General features: G+C 40.6%; 2 protein-coding genes across 2 annotated transcripts; one reads left to right on the plus strand and one right to left on the minus strand.

Moving 5' to 3' along the window:
• The first annotated feature begins 344 nt into the window (after positions 1 to 344).
• Positions 345 to 1551, plus strand: LOC143853239 (uncharacterized). Its single transcript, XM_077362973.1, has 3 exons — positions 345 to 942; positions 1252 to 1383; positions 1544 to 1551. Exons 1-3 carry the CDS (start codon positions 345 to 347, stop codon positions 1549 to 1551), a joined length of 738 nt encoding a protein of 245 aa, XP_077219088.1.
• A 2676-nt stretch (positions 1552 to 4227) lies between these two features.
• CPA (Subunits of heterodimeric actin filament capping protein Capz superfamily) lies at positions 4228 to 18676 on the minus strand. Its single transcript, XM_077362268.1, has 10 exons — positions 18358 to 18676; positions 18147 to 18262; positions 15853 to 15942; positions 14976 to 15040; positions 14014 to 14175; positions 12377 to 12455; positions 12052 to 12129; positions 5024 to 5098; positions 4904 to 4939; positions 4228 to 4617 (listed from the first exon to the last, which is right to left on the minus strand). The coding sequence occupies exons 1-10, from the start codon at positions 18464 to 18466 to the stop codon at positions 4510 to 4512; spliced, it is 918 nt and encodes a 305-aa protein (XP_077218383.1). The 5' UTR covers positions 18467 to 18676; the 3' UTR covers positions 4228 to 4509.
• Between the last annotated feature and the right edge of the window lie 877 nt (positions 18677 to 19553).

Raw genomic sequence — 19553 nt, forward strand, 5'->3', positions numbered from 1 at the left:
CTATTGGATGATTTCTAGGCCCTACTAAAGTATCCCTTCTATATATCTAACTAACATCATCGGGCCCATGTGGCCAAGATCTGTCTGTTGATCTGGCTAGGAAACACAAGATTTTATATGATGTATGGCCGTATAAACCTGTATTTTTTTAAAAGTACGGTTTGGTCTACACCATAGGATGATCCAAACCTTCCATTTGTTGGGCCACAAGTGGCCCAAAAACCATTTCCATAAGATGATCCTAACCCTCCAATCTATAGAGGGACCGCATATTATATAGATCGGAGGGTTAAGATCATCCGATGAAAATGATTTTTGGGGCACAACCTGTCGTTGCCCAACAAATGGCCGGTTTGGATCATCCTAAGGTGTGGGCTGTACCATACCTTCTGAAAAATACGGGTTTATACTCAGTAAACACATGTCCAAAAGAGTGGGATAAGGAGCAGAAAGAAGTGGACCAAGGCAGGAAGAGGATTCTTGAGGACAGATTGATGGAGATAAATACATTGGCAGAGAGTGGTTTGGCCTCGGCGGAGGATTATGAGCAACAAGGAAGATTAATTCAAGAGCATAAAGAGTTGTTGATGCTTAAAGAAATCTCTTGGCGCCAAAGATCTCGAGTCAAGTGGTTGTTGGAGGGAGATAAAAACACAGCCTTCTTCCATGCCATGGCTAGTGCTCGCAGAAGAAGGAACAGAATTGAATCCTTAGAAGTGGAGGGGGAGATTGTATCTGACAAGGAGCGAATTATTGAAGAAATTATTGAATTCTACAGATCTTTATACTCAGCTGATGGGATGTTACGCCCAATTCCTCAAGACATTTGTTTTGCTAGCTTAAGCCTGGAAGCCTCAGCCGGATTGGAAATCCCTTTCTCTGAGGTGGAAATCCGATCAGCACTATTTTCTCTGGCAAAAGATAAAGCCCCTGGACCCGATGGTTTTTGTTTGGCTTTCTTTCAAACTTGCTGGGAAACAGTAAAATCGGACATTCTTCGATTCTTCATAGAATTTTTTGAGGGAGCCATCCTTGACAAAGGGACAGGTGCAACTTTTCTCGTCCTCATTCCAAAAATTGAAGGAGCAACAAAAAGCTCGGATTTTCGCCCGATTAGCTTGGTGGGCAGCCTTTACAAAGTCCTCGCAAAGGTTCTGGCGGATCGTATCAAAGTGGTTCTTCCTTCAATTATATCGGTCTGTCAAAGTGCCTTTATAAGCAACCGGCAAATTCTTGATTGTTCTTTAACAGCCAATGAAGCCATTGACTATTATCGGAGGAAGGGGGAAGGTGGCATTCTATGCAAGCTTGACATGGAGGAGGCATATGACCGAGTGGATTGGGCAGCATTAGATTTTCTCATGGGTCGTATGGGCTTTGGAGGTCGGTGGAGAGGGTGGATCCGGAAGTGCTTATCGTCCGCCTGGTTTTCTGTCCTCATCAACGGATCAGCAAAAGGATTCTTCAAATCTTCTAGAGGATTGCGGCAGGGCGATCCTCTCTCTCCTTTTCTTTTCCTAATTGTGGCTGAATCACTGTGCAGACTGCTGAAAAAAGGAAGTGAGTTGGGGCTATATCAAGGGTTCCTTATTGGCGAGAGTAAGGTGGAAGTATCGCTTCTTCAGTTTGCGGATGACACTCTTCTGTTCTGTTCTCCGGTCATATCCCAGATTCTTAACCTTAAAGCTATGCTTCGTTGTTATGAGATGGTTTCGGGTCAAAGATCTAATTTCGCAAAATCTCGATTGTTCGCGATCAACGTTTCTGAGAGCGATGCATCCTTTTTCGCCGGAATTATGGGGTGTGGTTTAGATGTCTTTCCAGCAACCTATCTGGGTCTTCCTCTTGGTGTGGGTCGACCGAAACACAACCTATGGGCTCCTATTATTCAAAGGATTGAGCGACGTTTGGCCACCTGGAAGCGCCGGTTGGTTTCCAAATGAGGTAGATTAGTGCTTATAAAGGCCGTTCTATCCAATATGCCGATATATTTTCTATCTCTTTTTCAATGTCCCGCCTCGGTTGCTAAACGCATCGAACAAATTCAGAGACGCTTCCTGTGGGGCGGATCAGGGTCTTCCAAGGGGGTCTCCCTGATTAAATGGAGTATGGTCTGCTTGCCTACTAAAAATGGAGGTTTGGGTATCAGGAGGGTTCAGAGTTTTAACCAGGCCCTTATGGGCAAGTGGCTGTGGAGATTTGGCGAAGAACAATCCTCTTTGTGGATCCGGGTCATTGGAAGTATGGTTCAGATCATGGGCATTGGGACTCTGTTGATAATTTTAAACTCAAAGGTCTCACGGTTTGGAGGGACATCTTGAAGTTGAAGTCGTTATTTGCTCCTGGCGTCCGATTCAGAGTATATAGGGGGGATCGGATTCGGTTCTGGCAGGATCCTTGGTGTTCGGACGATCCTCTTCAAGTCATGTTTCCTGACTTATTCATCGTTTCATCTCAGAAAGAGGCCTGGGTATCGGAATGTTTTGCAAGGGAACATGGGATGGTGGCTTGGTCTCCTAAGTTTCGCAGAGACTTCTTTGTTAGGGAGTTAAACTCTTACAGCGCCCTCCTCTCCTTATTGGATTCTTGCTTCATCAAGTCTTCGGGCGTAGATCGTCGGATTTGGATTTGGAATCCTTCGGGGATATTTTCAGTCAAATCTTTTTATAACCATCTGATCCCTTCTTTAGTGGAGCATGTGTCCTCCTCGGTTTGGAGACAATCTTGCCCTCCGAGAGTTGCTTTCTTTGGTTGGTCGGTTAGCTGGGGCCGCATTCAAACTATGGATTTTTTGAGGAAACGAGGAATGTGGTTGGTAGATCACTGTCCTCTATGTTTATCCGCTGGGGAATCCATTGACCACCTTTTCATACACTGTAAGGTTGCTCGCCATATTTGGGGTCTTATTTTTTCTCGTTTTGGAATCAGTTGGGTCCCCTCCAACTCTATGGCTGAATTCATTCAGAGTTGGGCCTGGACTCCTTGGAAAAGGAAAGGCAGAACGCTGTGGAAGATGTGTCTCCTGGCCTCATGGTGGTTCTTGTGGAAAGAGAGGAATGCTCGTATCTTTGAAGGGAAGGCTAGATCTCCCTATTGGATTTATATTCAGTTGATAGCTGCGGTCATATCCTGGGCTCGAAGCCTTCCTCTGTTTCGTTTTGTTTCAGCTTTCGACCTCTGGGAAGGATGGTCAATCATATGCTTGGAATCGGCTACCAAAGTGAAAATCCTCCCCTCCTGGATTCCTCCTCCTCCGGGGTCCCTGAAACTTAACTTTGACGGATCGTCTATCGGCAATCCAAGAATGGCAGGAGTAGGGGGGTTATGTAGAAACCACAAAGGGGAAGTCCTCTGGGCCTACTCGGGGCCTATCGGAATGGCAGACTCAAACGAGGCAGAGGTCCGAGCCGTTCATAGCGGGCTTCTCTCGATGCCTCGTCTAGAGTGCGACAAAATTATCGTCGAAGGGGATTCCTTAAATGTTATTCGCTGGCTTTCGGGTAACGCTTCTCCCCCTTGGCGATTTTTGCCTCTCTTAGAGGAAATAGAGGACAGAGCTAAAGGCTCCTCAATAGTTTTTCGCCATGTCAGGAGATCAGCCAATGCGGAAGCAGACACCCTTACCAAGAAAGGAGTCTTTCGGGCCGCGTTTGAGTGCTTTGACTATCTACCTCCTTGAATTATTGTACTGCTATCTTTGTATTATCTTTGTTCCTTCAGGACCACCTCGGTTCTGTTTTTACATATATATATATATATATATATATATATATATATATATATATATATATATATTCTGTTGCCCTTTTCAAAAAAAAAACACATGTCCAAATATTGCTATCAGATGAAACTGGTGGTTAAGGTTATGTGGGGTGATGATTTTATAGGCCTTAATATGTAGATGGGATCACTCTTATGGTGGGTCCCACACGCATTCCAGCATTTCTAATTTCTAATGTTGAAAGGGAAGGTTTAGGCTGTGGGTAATTCAGTCATTTCAAAAAATTTAAGAGGGGCAAGTGACAGAAGTTTGTTTTGAGGATGTTCTACTTTTGGCAATTATTTTCTAAAACCAAGACTTTGCGTGTCAACAGTAGAATCGGATAAAGATTTAGCGGGTAGATGTTTTTACGCCCGCTCACATATATGTAATGGATTATGTTGGCCACAGTACAACTTAGTCCCATGGCATTCGAGAGTGATATTTCACCAACTCACTAGAGAAAATGGAAATTAAGCATGTTTTTTTACACCAGTTTCTTGATAATTAAATGAAGAAATGCCCACAATGTGATGAAAGTTACAAATTTTTCAAGTCTATTTCACAGAACTTCACAAATCCATAAAAGGGAAGAAATGCCGAAATTTTACAAGCAATGATGCAGCCAAATTACCGAGGAGCAAACATGGACTCCATGAAGGGACTCAAAGAAACTATTACATCATAGGAAAAGGACCCAGTATTCCAAACAAAAGGAACATTGCAAACCATACCTCTAGCTAGGTATTTCACTTTCCAATTCCAAGTTCTTTTGTAATGTCTCTGGTCAAGCTGAATTGCAAAGTATTATGCCATGGGAAAAGGGTTCGAGTGACTGGAAGTTTCCTCCGAAGGTCCTGCATCATAAACTAAATCAAGTTCTATATCATCGGCAAATGAATAGAACTGTAAAATTTCAAGAACTATACTACGATCAAATTCTTTAAACATAGAAAAATCGGCACATATGATAGACTATGACTGTTAGAAAAGGATAAGACGTGTCAAAAAGAACCAAAAAATGCTATTTTTATGCTCTAAAACACAGTAGGTTCACTGTAATTCCATGATAAAAAGACACTCATTAACATCAAAGATTTATGAAATCAAATTCAAAGACATTACTAGAATAATATCTAGTACCTTAAATGTGGTATCGGGCAAATCTGAGTAGGATGCCTGCAAAAATATAGATGTTAGAAGACAGTCTCATGCGGATCACTCCAACCATCCCATACTGTAAACAAGATCATAATTGGGAACCTCAAGAGACGCAAAATACTCGGATTCATGGTGGCGAATCATGTTTGCTATGGAAATCGCAGAATCTTCTGGGGACTGAAAAGGAAATGCAAACTGTTAGTATCAGTAGAATGGAAACCCAGTAGGAGCTCCAAAGCAAATCACTAGCTTCAATTACGAATAATGATAACTACTGGCAGATGGAAACAGATCAAATTGATGTGAAATGATTCCACAATAATATTGTTAAAGAATGTAAAAAGAAAGAGGCATACAAGGGAAGGAGGCATAAAGCGAGCAAAAGAAACACAAAATAGAGCTTGTCAGTTCACTCTTTATTACAAACAACAACAATGTGTTTATTATCCACTTCTGCTAATCGATTTGTGTTTGATGCTCAATCCCTCCTTTGCGTGTATCCCCTGTAGTGCAAACACAGTGACTAAATATGCTTGTTAATGGAGGGGTGGGAAGGGACCAAATGTTTGTTTCTGCTGTGAAATCTGTTTAGTGTTAACCATTTCCAAAAAAAAAAAAAAAAAACCCAACTTCTGCGCATGTGTCGGTTTCAGCATACATGTGTTGGTTTCAATGATGTCCGACGCGAAATCCACATGAAGATATGTCGTTACAAGATGTCTCGATGCAATGCGGTATCTTGTCGGCCATGTTGACCAAAATGTTACGAGCGTAGATGTGTTGGTTTCAGCATACCAGATGTCTGGATACAAGTTCTGTAGTGGTTTCGCATTGTTTGTTGTTTTATACTTTTATTTTAAATTTTAATAAATGTAGAACACTAATTTAAAATGAAAAATATTTTCTTTTGCCATTTATTGTATTATGTGGTAGGCTAGTATGTTACATACTTATATTTATGAATTACATGTGATATGTGGTGTGTATGTAATAGGTATAACTAGTGGTTTATGTTCTATATGTTGATTGTAAGGAATGAATTACTTACTATATGTTACAAACTTATAGGATCAATTACATGTGAATGATAGTTGTGTTTATGGTTGTTAACAGAGAGATTTGAGAATGAAATGTTGTGTATTAGCCGTCTTGCCCTAACACACATATATATTTATTATGAGAAGAATATGAAAAGACTATAATGCCCTTAGGCCACATAAGCTTATTCTAACACTCCCCCTCAAGCTGGAGTATGAATGTCATACATGCCCAGCTTGTTACATAAATCACTCAATCGAACTCCATTCAATGACTTGGTAAACTTGTCTGCAATCTGATCATTCGTTCGAGTGAACTCGGTTTGAATTTGGCCAGTCTGACTCCTGTGACGAATAAAGTGACAATCAACTTCTATATGCTTAGTTCGTTCGTGAAATACCGGATTCATAGCTATGTGAATGGCTGACTTGTTGTCGCAGTAGAGGGACGCAGGTGAGGAGTATGAGAATCCAATCTCTGACATAAACGATCGTAGTCAAATTAATTCACAACTAGTGTAAGCCATGGCCCTGTATTCAGCTTCTGCACTGGATCGAGACACAACGTCCTGCTTCTTAATCTTCCAATATACTAGATTTCCACCTATGAAGGTACAATAGCCATTAGTAGATCGCCGGTCAGCAGGAGATCCGGCCTAGTCTGCATCAGAGTATCCCTCAATTCTCAAATGGTTATGCTTCCGGAAGAGAAGACCTTTCCCAGGAGCTTTCTTCAGATACTTCACTATCTGAATCACAGCTGACCAATGTGATGTCCGAGGCACACTCATATACTGGCTAACCACACCAACAGCATATACAATGTCCGGACGAGTGACTGTGAGATAGATCAACCGTCCTACTAACCGTCTGTATCGACCAGGATCGTCTAGTGGCTCCCCCTGATCAGGTGAAAGCTTGGCATTCGGATTCATAGGAGTCTGTGCAGGTTTTGCCCCCAGAAGACCTGTTTCTTCCAAAATATCAAGAGCATACTTCCTTTGGAACAAAGATAGCCTCCTTTGTGAATGTGCCACTTCAATGCCTAAAAAGTATCTCAGACCATCCTTGCTTCGAGAGCTGAACACAGAATGGTCTACAACACATTGTTTCATACCAAATCATAGGATGGCCTCACTGAATCTCCCAAACCAAGCACGAGGAGACTGTTTAAGACCATAAATCGCCTTTCTAAGCTTACAGACGGTATGCTGCAACTCCCCATGAGCAACAAACCTTGGTGGTTGTTCCATATACACCTCCTCCTGCAAATCATTATGGAGGAACGCATTCTTGATATCCAACTGATATAATGGCCAAGACTGATTCACGGCCAAATAAATCAATACACGGATGGACGGAATCTTTGCCACTGGAGAGAATGTCTCAACATAATCAATCCCATAAGTCTGAGTAAAGCCCTTTGCAACAAGACGGGCTTTTAACCTCTCAACAGAGCCATCAGGTAGGAATTTGACGGTGAGCACCCACTTACATCCGACTACCTGAGCACTAGGAGGAAGGGAAGCCAACTGCCATGTCTGATTTTTGGCCAAAGCATCCATCTCAGCCTCCATAGCTGCCCGCCATCCCGAATCAAGCATAGCTCTCGAGCAGAGCGAGGAATAGAAATCGATGACAAAGATGATATAAATGTGGTATACGAAGGAGATAACCGAGCATAACTTACCGCATCAGAAATAGGGTGATGAGTGGTACGAAAACGAGTACGGCTCGCAATGGGGGCATCAAGAGAATCATCAACCGGAGCAGCATCATCAGAGGATGAGGGTAAAGAAGGACCTGCTTGCTGAGAAGAGATGACAGGGCATGAAGGCTCAACTAAAGTAGTAGAACGCTTGCGAGTATATACCTAGAAGGGACGCTGAACCGGATCCAGTGGCAGACTTGGAACCGGAACCGGCAACGACAACGAAGGAGGAGATACCGGTAAAGAAGAGGAAGCAGGAAAGTAGGGAGTATCCTCAAAAAATGAGACATCAACACTGATAAATTTGCGGCGAAGCTGAGGACTGTAGCATCGGTAACCCTTCTGGGTTCGTGAATAACCTAGGAAAACACACTTGATTGCCCTTGGGGCCAATTTATCAAGTCTTGGGGTGAGATCCTGAACAAAGCAAACACACCCAAACACCTTGGGAGGTAACGGAAATGGATCCCCAGAAGGGTGCACCACCGAAAAAGGGGACCGAATGCTAAGAAAGAACTGAAGATGGTAGACGATTAGTCAGAAAGACGATCAGTCCGAGAGACGACCATGGTGTCTGAGGTAGCAGGAATAGGTGCAGCAGGTGTCACAGAAGCGAAGTGGGCGGCTCGAGCGGGACGCAGCTCAGGATGGAGATCATAACAGAAATCAATAGTGTGACCCTCCATGTCACAATGACTGCAATAACGTGAGCCACGACCCCCATAAGTACGGCCTCCCCCTGAATCTCAGCCAAAGCCACGGCCCTGTCTGCGACGACCACGACCCCTACAACGAGTGCTCCGAAAGGAACCAGACTGGGCAGCAAAGGCGGACTGGTCACCAGCAACAGAGATAGCCGGATCGATACGTACAACGCGCTAAACGCGAGAAAATATCTCATCCAAAGATGGGAGCGTGCCTAACCCAAGGATCTGCTGCCGAAGAGGGACAAACTCAGGCCCTAAGCCATCCAAAAACCGAGTAGTACGGAGCTCATTCTTCTGTTGAGCCAAGACCTTAAGGTCGGTGGACGGTGGATGATAAATATCAATCTGCTCACAAAGACCAACAAAATCCGAATAGTACTCAGCGACGGTCTTATCTCCACGTGAGATACAAAAGAAGTCACTGTAAACATCAGTAATCCGCGTGAGATTGTTGCTGCCGGAATAGAGTGTCTCAGCACGCAACTAGACTGCCCGTGATGTATCCAGAAATAGCATGTGGCTTGCAATCTTTGGTTCCATACTCTGACAGAGAAGAGACTGGGGCTGGGCATCCTCCTGACTCCACTTATCATACCCAGCATCTTTCGGATTTGGAGGATCCGTCGTGAGGAAACGTAACTTGCCCTGATCTCGCAGATAGAGGTGAACAGAACGACTCTAGGCAGGGTAATTAGCACCATCCAATTTAATGGATGTCATAGAGGTCACCGACACCGGAAATGAACCGGAGGAAGAAGCTGATGGCAAGGCCATATAATAAACACCAAAACTCAAATAAGATGTCGGTGACGCAGACCAGACAGGACACACCACAACAATCACAGACAACCACAGAAAATGGCAGCTAAATATAGGCAAGCAAATCACCACGGAGATAAAAAATCAGAAGGAAAAACCACAAACATCCGCCGGAAGAAGGACCCCTAAAGAACAAGTACGAAGCCTCATACTTGTGGAACTACAACGAAACATAGAGACAAAGCTTAAGTCATCAAGTAGGAATCAAAGAAAAATGTAACAAAGCTTAGCCGCGACCAAAAAGGTGAGAAATGTAACGGGAAGACGTAGGGCAGGAACACTCGACGGCTAGAAGAGAAGAACGCTACCCTTATAGGTCAAAGAAGATGGGGAAATATGTTAAAAAAAGAAAAGAAGGGAGGGTGCGCAGGGGAGCGCGCAGGGGGCAACCTGGGTTTTCCAGGGGGACGCGCAGTGGGCAATCTAGGATTTCAGGGGGCGCGCGCAGGGGCAAACAGGGAAGAGGTTGGGTTTTCCAGGGGGCGCACACAAGGGGGGCAACCTGGGAATTTAGGGGGGGCGCAGGGCAAACAGGGAAGAGGTTGGGTTTTCCAAGGGGAAACCAGGGAATAGGTTGGGTTTTGTACAGAGAAAAAGGGGAGGAGAAAGAAAGAAAAAGAAAAAAAGAAGAAGGAGTTAGGACATGGGCATGGACTTCAATGGAGGAAAACAAGAGGTCTTCAATGGAGGTCCCTTGGGCATCGAGGAACCCTAGGGCTTTGATACCTGTTAACAGAGGGATTTGAGAATGAAATGTTGTGTATTAGCCGTCTTGCCCTAACACACACATATATATTTATTATGAGAAGAATATGAAAAGACTATAATGCCCTTAGGCTACATATGCTTATTCTAACAATGGTTTCTTCAGAAGTATCACCATGCCACCATTTAGAAAAGGGATGATGATGCTAGTTGACAACATGAGCAGACTCTTGATGGCAATAGGCATAAGTCTTTGCACTTATTGTGGGAAAAAGATAGGCAGTGGAAGTGCTTCAACATTGAAACAATACCCAATACCTTCGGAAGAGGCCAGACTATCTGAAGGAGGCCAGAGATACTGTGGCAAGGGGGTAGAAGGTGTCCAAACTTGGGCAAAGGACGGAAGAGGAGTTCAAGGAAGTAGTGTAAGAAAGAACCAATGGTTGAGCAAACCCCATCCAAGAAGACGATGATGATGATATTGGATATACATATGATGTCAAGACAAAGACAAAAGATAAAGTATAGGCATGCCATGAGAGTCCATGGCTTTTGAGCATGAGAGGGTACATATGAGGAGGATTAATTCCTCCAGACCATATGTTTAACCGTCCATACATGAGGGACTACGGGCAATTTCAAATTTCTTATTTTCCAAAAATATCACAGCCCATTTAGCAAAGGGCCCATTCCAACATATGATTGATGAGGGTAGCAAGGTCAGTCCATAGGGGAATGCACCCCAACACAAGAGGTTTTAATGAAGTACTTGCTTGAGAAGCTGGAGGATTACATCGCCATGTTGAGGGAGCAGTGGCTCAAGTATGGAGTGACAGTGACGTGTGATGGTTTGACTGATCCCATAAGACAGTCGATCATCCACATTATGGTATACTGCAACGACCATACCATCTTTATGAAAATTATTGAGACATCTAACATCGTGAGAGATGACAAGTACATCTATAACCACAAGGTGGATGCCATTAAGGAGGTTCAGAGAAAGAACGTTGTCTAGATTATCACAGGCAATGAGAACAACTTCAAGAATGTTCAAGAGAGGATTATGAAATCCTTTAAGTACATCTTCTGGACGCCATGTCCAACTCAGTTCCTAAATTTGGGAAGCGAGAAGAACTTAGCTTCTGAAGTGAGTTTCAGGGGAAGCGAATCTCCCATCCAACTAGGAAGTTTCGGGTAAATATGAATAATGTTTTTAAGAAGATCAATAAGAGAAGTGAAAGGTGCAGTGGCAACTCAACTTTTAACTTTCTTTTAGAAGAGAATCTATCACAACATATGGAAGACTAATGCTGAAGGTTCACTATTGTATGCTGCTTTGCTTGGTTCTTCATGTTTCTCATAAAGCCATTTCGTTCATATTATTATTAGAATTATGTATCCGATGTACAAGATTTCAGGTTCATGTTCCATCTTTCAATAAGATATTAAGAGGGGGAAAAGTAGGCAAACTTTTATGCATATGGTGTACAAGATTTCAGGTTCATCTTTCATCTTTCAATAAGTTACAAAGAAAAAAAAAGCAAACTTTCAAATAAATGAGATTAAGGGATGTGTATTATATACCAGAGTTGGACATGAATCTCAAATAGGTTATAGCATCCCAAAACATTTATACAGATATTTTATAACATTGAATGCAATCCGTTGGCTGAGACGCATGGCTGTCTCTCCCTGGAGATTTGCTCATTTCTTTGATGAGATTCAAGATAGGATAGGGGGGTCATCAATCATCTTCAATCATGTGAAGAGGTCGGCGAATCGCCTTGCTCGTTAAGGAGTTGAGAAGCCGGGTTTGAAGATGTTTGATTTTCTTCCTCCGTGATAGCTTTGTTTTTCTTGTTATTTCTTTAGTTTCTATTGTTTGTACTCTGGAGTTGACCATCTCGGTCTTCTCGTTCTCTTCTTAATGAAACTGCTACTATTCAAAATATATATATATATATATATATATATATATATATATATATATATATATTATAACATTACAACAAAAGGAAAAAGGTAATTTCATAATTTCTCAAGATTATTGTGTCAACTTTCACATATGCCTGTCAGCTCTGCAACTCAGCAACTTTTAGAAAGGGAGTAATTTCTCAAAGAGGTATTAATTGGATTGCTTGTACTGACCTGCAAGATGGTGGAATTGTTGCATTCTTGCTTTGCATCTAGCTGCACATTTCCTTCTTCAAAATAATGAGCACCTACCTGAGATAAACTGCTATTTAGTCAATATTCTTTTGGGATTATTTAGATAAAAACAACTCAACAATGTAGCAACAATAAGTGTTATCTTCGTGAATAATAGATTTTAATAGAACGCATAATCGTTAAAGATAGAAACAGAATCTTATGATACAATTACTCCTAAAACGATAAATTAAAATGATAATCTTATAAATTATCAATGTAAAATACCATTCAAAAAAAATAATTACCAATGTAAAAGCAATACCTGCATCTTGCCTCTTAATTCCACCACTTGCACATCATCCTTGAATTCAACATTCCATATTGAGCGCCAACTTCCATTGCTGGACAATAGAATAGAAAGGTCAGAGGCCTTTTGAAGGAAGGAATGGTGAATATCATAATCTCAATAGAGTTGTAGCATGACTTTCTATTAGATTTTTCATTGGTCTCAAGAAGAGGCATAAGCTGTACCAGTTGGAATCATTAGCAAATTAATTAGGAATAACTTTGAGAAGACTTGTTATAATTGTAGAGCATTTTTTAATTAAGATAAATATCTCTAATAATTAAAAAAAAATGTTCAAAGCAAACACTCCGAAACGGAAAACAGCTAACACAAAAACAATTAAAATAATGGTCACCAAAATTTTCCATCACCTTCTTAATTGTCGTGAAAAAAGAAAACAATAGCTAAATCAGATTGACAACCAATCTGAGCCATTTGAATCAAGTCGAGCGAGCTTGACCTATGGGATAGATCGCTAAAAATGTTGTTGAGTCCAAAAGGAAGGATGTTGTTTAATGCAAAAATAAGTTTTTCAGGCAATGAAGGTAAAGGGCTGAAACCTCCGTGCATCAGTGCATGGCATTAGTAGGGAAAGTTTGAGTTTGAGGGAGATAATTTCAAGGGTGTTTAGGCAGAAACTAGAGTTGATTAAGCATGCCTTAATCTGGAATCTATCTTTTAAAATGCAGGATCATTTAATGTGAAGGAGTTAATTATTCAGTTGATATCTAAGTTAGGGTTCCTGAGGCAATTGGCAAAAAAAAAAAAGTTTTCTCTGAACATATTAGCTGAGTTGATTGTGTGTATTCAGTTGATATCTAAGTTATGGTTCCTGAGGCAATTGGCAAAAAAAAAAGTTTTCTTTGAACAATTTAGCTGAGTTGATTGCGTGTGCGTGTGCGTGTGCGTGTGCGTGTGCGTGTGCGTGTGTGTGTGTGTGGGTGGGTGGGGGGCTAAGTTGATTTCTCCATCTTTTTCCTAACTTTTTAACTTCCCACTGATTCAGGGGAGCTGTTTAAGTGATTCTAAGTGTGTGGGTGTATCAGTGTGTATGTTAGTTCATAGATTATAAGAACACAGAAGAATGAACCCATATAAACGAAATGTATAGGATATATAATCCTCAAATGACACTAAAACAATAAGAAAGATAATCAGAGCACTTCCCTAAAATTTGCCTTGATGTGTGAATGCCCACGTGTGTCAGAGCAGGCTTTTAAAAAGAAGATAGCATTACCCAACATTAGTTGTTCCCTTCCATATATTCAATTGTTCATTTTCCAAACCTCAACTCAACTCAACTAAGCCTTTGTCCCAAACTAGTTGGGGTCAGCTTCATTTTCCAAACCTGAACTTTAATATTTAGCACGGTCATCACTTTAAAAAAGTTTTTGGGCATAATACAAAATGTTTCAAGAGAGGCACATTGATACTCAACTTTCATGTAATTTCAGCTCATCAAAGAGACATTATCAAAGAATAAATGTATCCCCAAAATCCTTTTGTAGAAACAGAAAATAAGATAAAATTTATTGAGACAATCAAAAGGAATTTTCACTGGAATAAACAAACAATGATAGAGGAAAAATCTATTCCACTACGCTATCACACACCAGAAATTTTGAGGGCTGTGTCTAGCAGCAGAAATCACCACTGCAAGCTCAAAGCTAGCCCCTGGTCCTTCTGTATCTTTTCCACTGACGCAGTAAACCGAACAGGTTCCTTTTGGATAAGTTTCACTGACATATTTGACAAGCTCAGCATCCAGAGCTCCTCTGTCATCAAACCAAGAAAAATATTAGCGAAAGAAGATGGGTAATCCACAATTTTCTTTCTAGAAATTGAGTTTAATTTTTTGCAAAAAAAAAAAAATATGCATATCACAGTGCACCAGCCGCCTGCATAAGAATATACACTCGTGTGCCATACCACAGTACTCACATGCACATGCACCGTATAAAAAACTCCCTGGGCCAATCAACGACCCCCAAGTCGACTCGGTTTTAACTCGGCCAAGTTCTCGTGCAAGTCCAAGTTTTTACCTACCAATACAACTCAGCTCAACTCAACTAAGCCTTTGTCCCAAACTAGTTGGGGTCGGCTAATGACTCCTTTTAGAAAAGTTTTTACCTACCGATGTCAATAAAAAATCCTTTGACTCACCCAAGAATGAAAGGTTGGCGGCATCAATCATTGACTCACCGAGTCAACTGCTTTTTACCTTGGCAGAGTTCTCATCAGAATCCGAGTTTTTAAACACTACTCACATGTTTTTTGTTTTTATGAAGAGATCGGACTGCCCCATGCAAGAAAAGTTACTATGAACTAACTTATGGTATGTACACGAAGATATGTATGATAGTTAAGTAGCATATTTATACTATTTAAAAAATAACAGATTCATGATGTTATGGCTACATGGGAGGATGTGATTCATCATACACAGAGATATCAAAGCAGTACATGGTTAAATAAATTGAATATATCACAGCTCTTATGCTATATAAAAAAGGATACAAGGAACTCAGCAAGTATTTAAGTATTGGATGCTGCGGTTATGATAACAAAAACCTACCGAAATTCTTCAATATAAGAGGATGGAAGCTCTTCATCAGTAGCAGGTCTCACCTCTGTACAAACCTGAATTCATTTATTTCATTAGAACTAATTGTGGATGACAAACTATGTACAAGTTACAACATCATTTGATACCAAAAGGCCAAATGACAGTGCAACATCATACATTATTCATGTATGTGGCCAGGACTAGAAAATAAAATTGCAATAAAAGAAGGCAGATTCACTCTTATCAGAGAAGAAATAAGAACAAGCCAGACACCGATATATGATAAAAACGAGAAGCAGAATAGGCTTTTCCATTTGAGAAAACAAAGAAAACAAAGCCTAAAGTTAAAAAAATCTCATCAAAAGACACTCTAGGAATATAGAAGTGCTCTACAATTTAGTAATGGTGTCAGTTGGCCGGCCTAAGAGGGAAGTCGGTTTAATGTTGCCTGACAATTAGGATTGGCCGAGCCTCGTTTGAGGCCATTTATTTCTTTATTATAGCTCAAGCCAGGATCAGCCCATTGACACCCCTACAATTAACTAAGCATATGGTGTGTTATAAGCTACCCTGCCCATACCAAGTTTTGAGAATCTTAAAGGGTGGCTTGAGGATCTGCAGATTGTTATACAACTCAGGACATCACATCAGACAGAATGCTGTATCTTTATCGCTACACAAAATATGAATTTACCAGAATTTTCATATAGAGAAAAAGCAAATAGAAATACGAAGAAATAAAAGAAAACAAATGACAGTGATAAAAAAAATGCTCCACAATGGATCGTGTTTAAAGCATGGGAACAGCAGCAAACCTTTTGAGCATAGTGACATTCTGCAAAGAAAATATATTTGTAGAATCTCAATGGCACAAGAAAAAAATTACTTGTTTGACATGGTCGATAGTAGCAACTTGGCAAGTCCTGGGGTCAAGATAATCAGTCTCATCAAGCTCCCCAAATGTTGTAATGAGCACCTGAAATCACACATGAAAATATATCCGGATTACACATGCATGCATACAGATAATTCTGAGGGAAATGCCTCACATAATGCCACTGACTAAGTTCAGAAAAGACGTTTAATTAATAAGATCATATTTCAAAAGGGGGTTGATTTGAAATTTGGAGAGAAATTTTCTTTTGTACCTTTTTTTTTTCTAGACAAATTGGAATTGCAAGCTATTGATTGTAGCTTTTTTCCAATTTCTCCCATCATTTCATTGCTTGTTGCATGCAAGGGTCGTTGCCGACGATTCCGCACTTGATCCGGTCTCATGCGTCCCTACGTAAGTAAGGTCAAGAACCCTATCTTCTACCCAAAAAAAAAATACAGATCTAACTCGCTTCTGCCGTTGCGCCCTACAATCCCCGTATAAAAGGCCAGGTGAGGGAAAGCCTAAGGAGGTTTTTTCCTAGCCATGTCATTCCCCTCTCCTTGCAACCACCCAAGAGCAGCCGCCACCTCGCTCCCTTCCCTGCCTGTTTCTCTCTTCCCTCTCTTTCTTCTCTCTTCCCCTCCTTCCTTTCTTCCCTTCTTTCTTTCTCTTCTCCTTTCCTTCTTTCTCTTCCCCTCCTTCCTCTCTTTCTTCGCTCCCTCGAAGTAAGATCAAGAACCCTATCTTCTACCCAAAAAAAATAAAATACAGATCTAACTCGCTTCTGCTGTTGCGCTCTACATCACTCACCACCTAAAGACCCTACAATCCCCGTATAAAAGGCCAGGTGAGGGAAAGCCTAAGGAGGTTTTTTCCTAACCATGTCATTCCCCTCTCCTTGCAACCACCCAAGAGCAGCCGCCACCTCGCTCTCTCCACGGTCTGTTTCTCTCTTCCCTCTCTTTCTTCTATCTTCCCCTCCTTCCTTTCTTCCCTTCTTTCTTTCTCTTCTCCTTTCCTTCTTTCTCTTTACTTTCCCTCTTTCTTCCCTGCCTGATTTTTTTTGGTGTGATCTTATCGTCGCAAATTATATTTGGATTGAATTAAGCTCATTGGTGAATTGTCTTTAAGGCTAACGCTTGTGTGAAACCTCTAGTTATGATTTGATCAAGATTCTGAATGCAAAAAAAACAACCTCAGGCACATGAGGACCAAACTGAATTGCATTGCTCCTGGATTTGACATCTCCAGGAAAAAAGATTTGAATCGGAAGCTATGGAACCAGGATCCTCCAAAATGGGTGAAGTACCCGACTCAACGGGATGTGATAAGTACAATGGAGAGGGATATGTATCAAATATGTCTTATCCATATCCTCAATTTTGGATTTTGCCTTTGCTATTGGTTAGATACTGGTTTTTTATGTATAGACATAAGAAAGATAAACTTTTAAGGATAAATCTTCTTTGTTCTTTTTTATATTCAACTTTATAAAGGAAATGAGGATCCTAATAATCCTAAGCTTTAAGTGTTCCATTATTCTTTTTAAATTCTTCATCATAGAGGAAATGGGAATCCTAAGCTAGAGAGAGAGAGAGGTCTTTAGGAAATGAGTTGTTGATTTGTTGTATGAAAGAGGATGTATGCACTTTTCAAAATTCGAACAACATTTGGCTTAAAACTTAAAAGGATTCTTAGTCATATCCCACACTCACATATCAGATCCTTTTCATACGTGTCCTAAGATTTCAAAACTTTGAGGATCCCTATGCTATATCCTCAAAGTATCCTATACAAGCACTTGTATCCAGGTAACATAGATCACAAGTCCTCAATCCAAGACATTTGACAGGTGAGTCTGTGACTGAGCTTCTGGAACCCTAGCAATAGAACTGCCCAAATAAAAGAGATTCTCCACTATGGAATGTTCCCTTTATTGCAGGCAGTTTATATCCATGATGCATGTTATAATTAAAGTCACAATGAATCTTATGAAACCCAACTTGTTTCTTATCCCACAAATATTGACTTGTCTTTGCAGTGATGGCTCCAGAAAAAAAAAGAAGATGAACTTCAACATCATACTAGTGAATTCTACTTTAGTTTCCAGTGTAAGAACCCTACTGAAACTATAGACAAAATTTCCAATATTTACTTGAAATTACCCATCATTTGCTGGATAGGAGGAAATTAAACCCAAAACCTAAAACCCAAATTAGTTGCAGAACCCAAACAAAAAAATTAGAAAAAAAAAAAAAAAACAGTCGGATATCGATTAAAAACATAAAAACCTATTAACTCACATCTCCAGTTCTGTTAGGCATTTCGAGAGAGATCATGTGAGCTTTATTGTAAAGAGGAAATGCTTCTGAAACCGCCTTGTTGTATACATGCTCGTCCATCAAAACCGATCTAATGTCTGGAAATTCAATAGCAGAGAACAATGTATTTTGACATGGAGGAAACCCTAGAAATAAAAATCAGCAAAAAACAAAATCAAAGAAAGATAGAAACCTTTGGCAATGTATTGAATTTCTCCAGCAGGGGAATTTGTGAGAAACCATTTGGCAATCTCTTTCTTTTGCTTTTCATCAAGCTCTGGTTCTAAAGATTCGTCCGCCATGGAAGACTGTGAGAGAGATCTGGGAATCGGATCGGATTCCGTTACCGCTTTTTCTTTGTTGCCAAAAACATGAGTGGATTGAGATGCGCACTATGCACCCAAGCGCAATTTAGTATCGTGAGCGGGTTAGATTGATGTTCTTCTCGAGAGGAATGCTAAATTGAAGGGCAACTTTGCTATAATCCAATCGCAAGGGCGTCCCATTGGATCCCCATCACTAGCATTAGCATGTATTTTCATATATGCTTTTTCATTCCCTCACTGCCACCTATCTTCCACCCTTCCTCACGAATCAAAAGTATCCGCCAATCAGAACCATCTATTTCCGTTGACGGGCCTACAACCAAATCTTATCCTAAATAAATAACATTAGCACCAAAAAGTTTTAATAAGAGAAACGATATCACCACTACAGTATTTTTATCATCGCACTCTTCACTTTATTAAAAAGTACGGTATGGCCCGCACCATAGGATGATCCAAACCATCCATTAGATGATGCATGGCCTAAATAGGTGGAGCCCCAAAAATCATTACCATAGGTTGATCCTAACCGAGGTTTTAAGTTTCAGTTTCGGAATGTGTTTCGGTGAAGCCGAAATTTCTAAATTTCGAGTGAAATCTATCGAAATCAATTTAGGCTTGATTTTATCCCATACAAAATTTCGTCGGCCGAAATATCAGGATAATATTAAATAATAAATAAAAAACAGATTTTTTAAAAAAAAGTGAGGAGCGTGACCATCAAAATACGGTAGTGGTGATATCAATACCCTTTAATAATTACACTAGCTGGCCGTGTCTTTTATTATATCAAGTGCTATCATCCTATGGAAATGATTTTTGGGGCACAACCCATGTACATTGTGGCCCATCAAGGCCCATCAAATGAACGGTTTGGATCATCCTATGGTGTGGGCTCTACAATACATTTTAAAAAAATACGGTGAATTCTTCCTTGAAGGGGATGAATTTATTACAGTCCATTATGAAATATGGTATAAAGAACACTTCGTATTTACAAAGATTTCAAATGACCTCATAAAAGAGAGTTGATATGGTGGCCAGCCGTGCATGCATGTGCAGC

Source organism: Tasmannia lanceolata, unplaced genomic scaffold (genome assembly GCF_043159265.1).
Source record: "Tasmannia lanceolata isolate RefF3 unplaced genomic scaffold, GAP_Taslan_0.1 ptg000019l, whole genome shotgun sequence".
In the NCBI taxonomy this organism is placed as follows: Eukaryota; Viridiplantae; Streptophyta; class Magnoliopsida; order Canellales; family Winteraceae; genus Tasmannia; species Tasmannia lanceolata.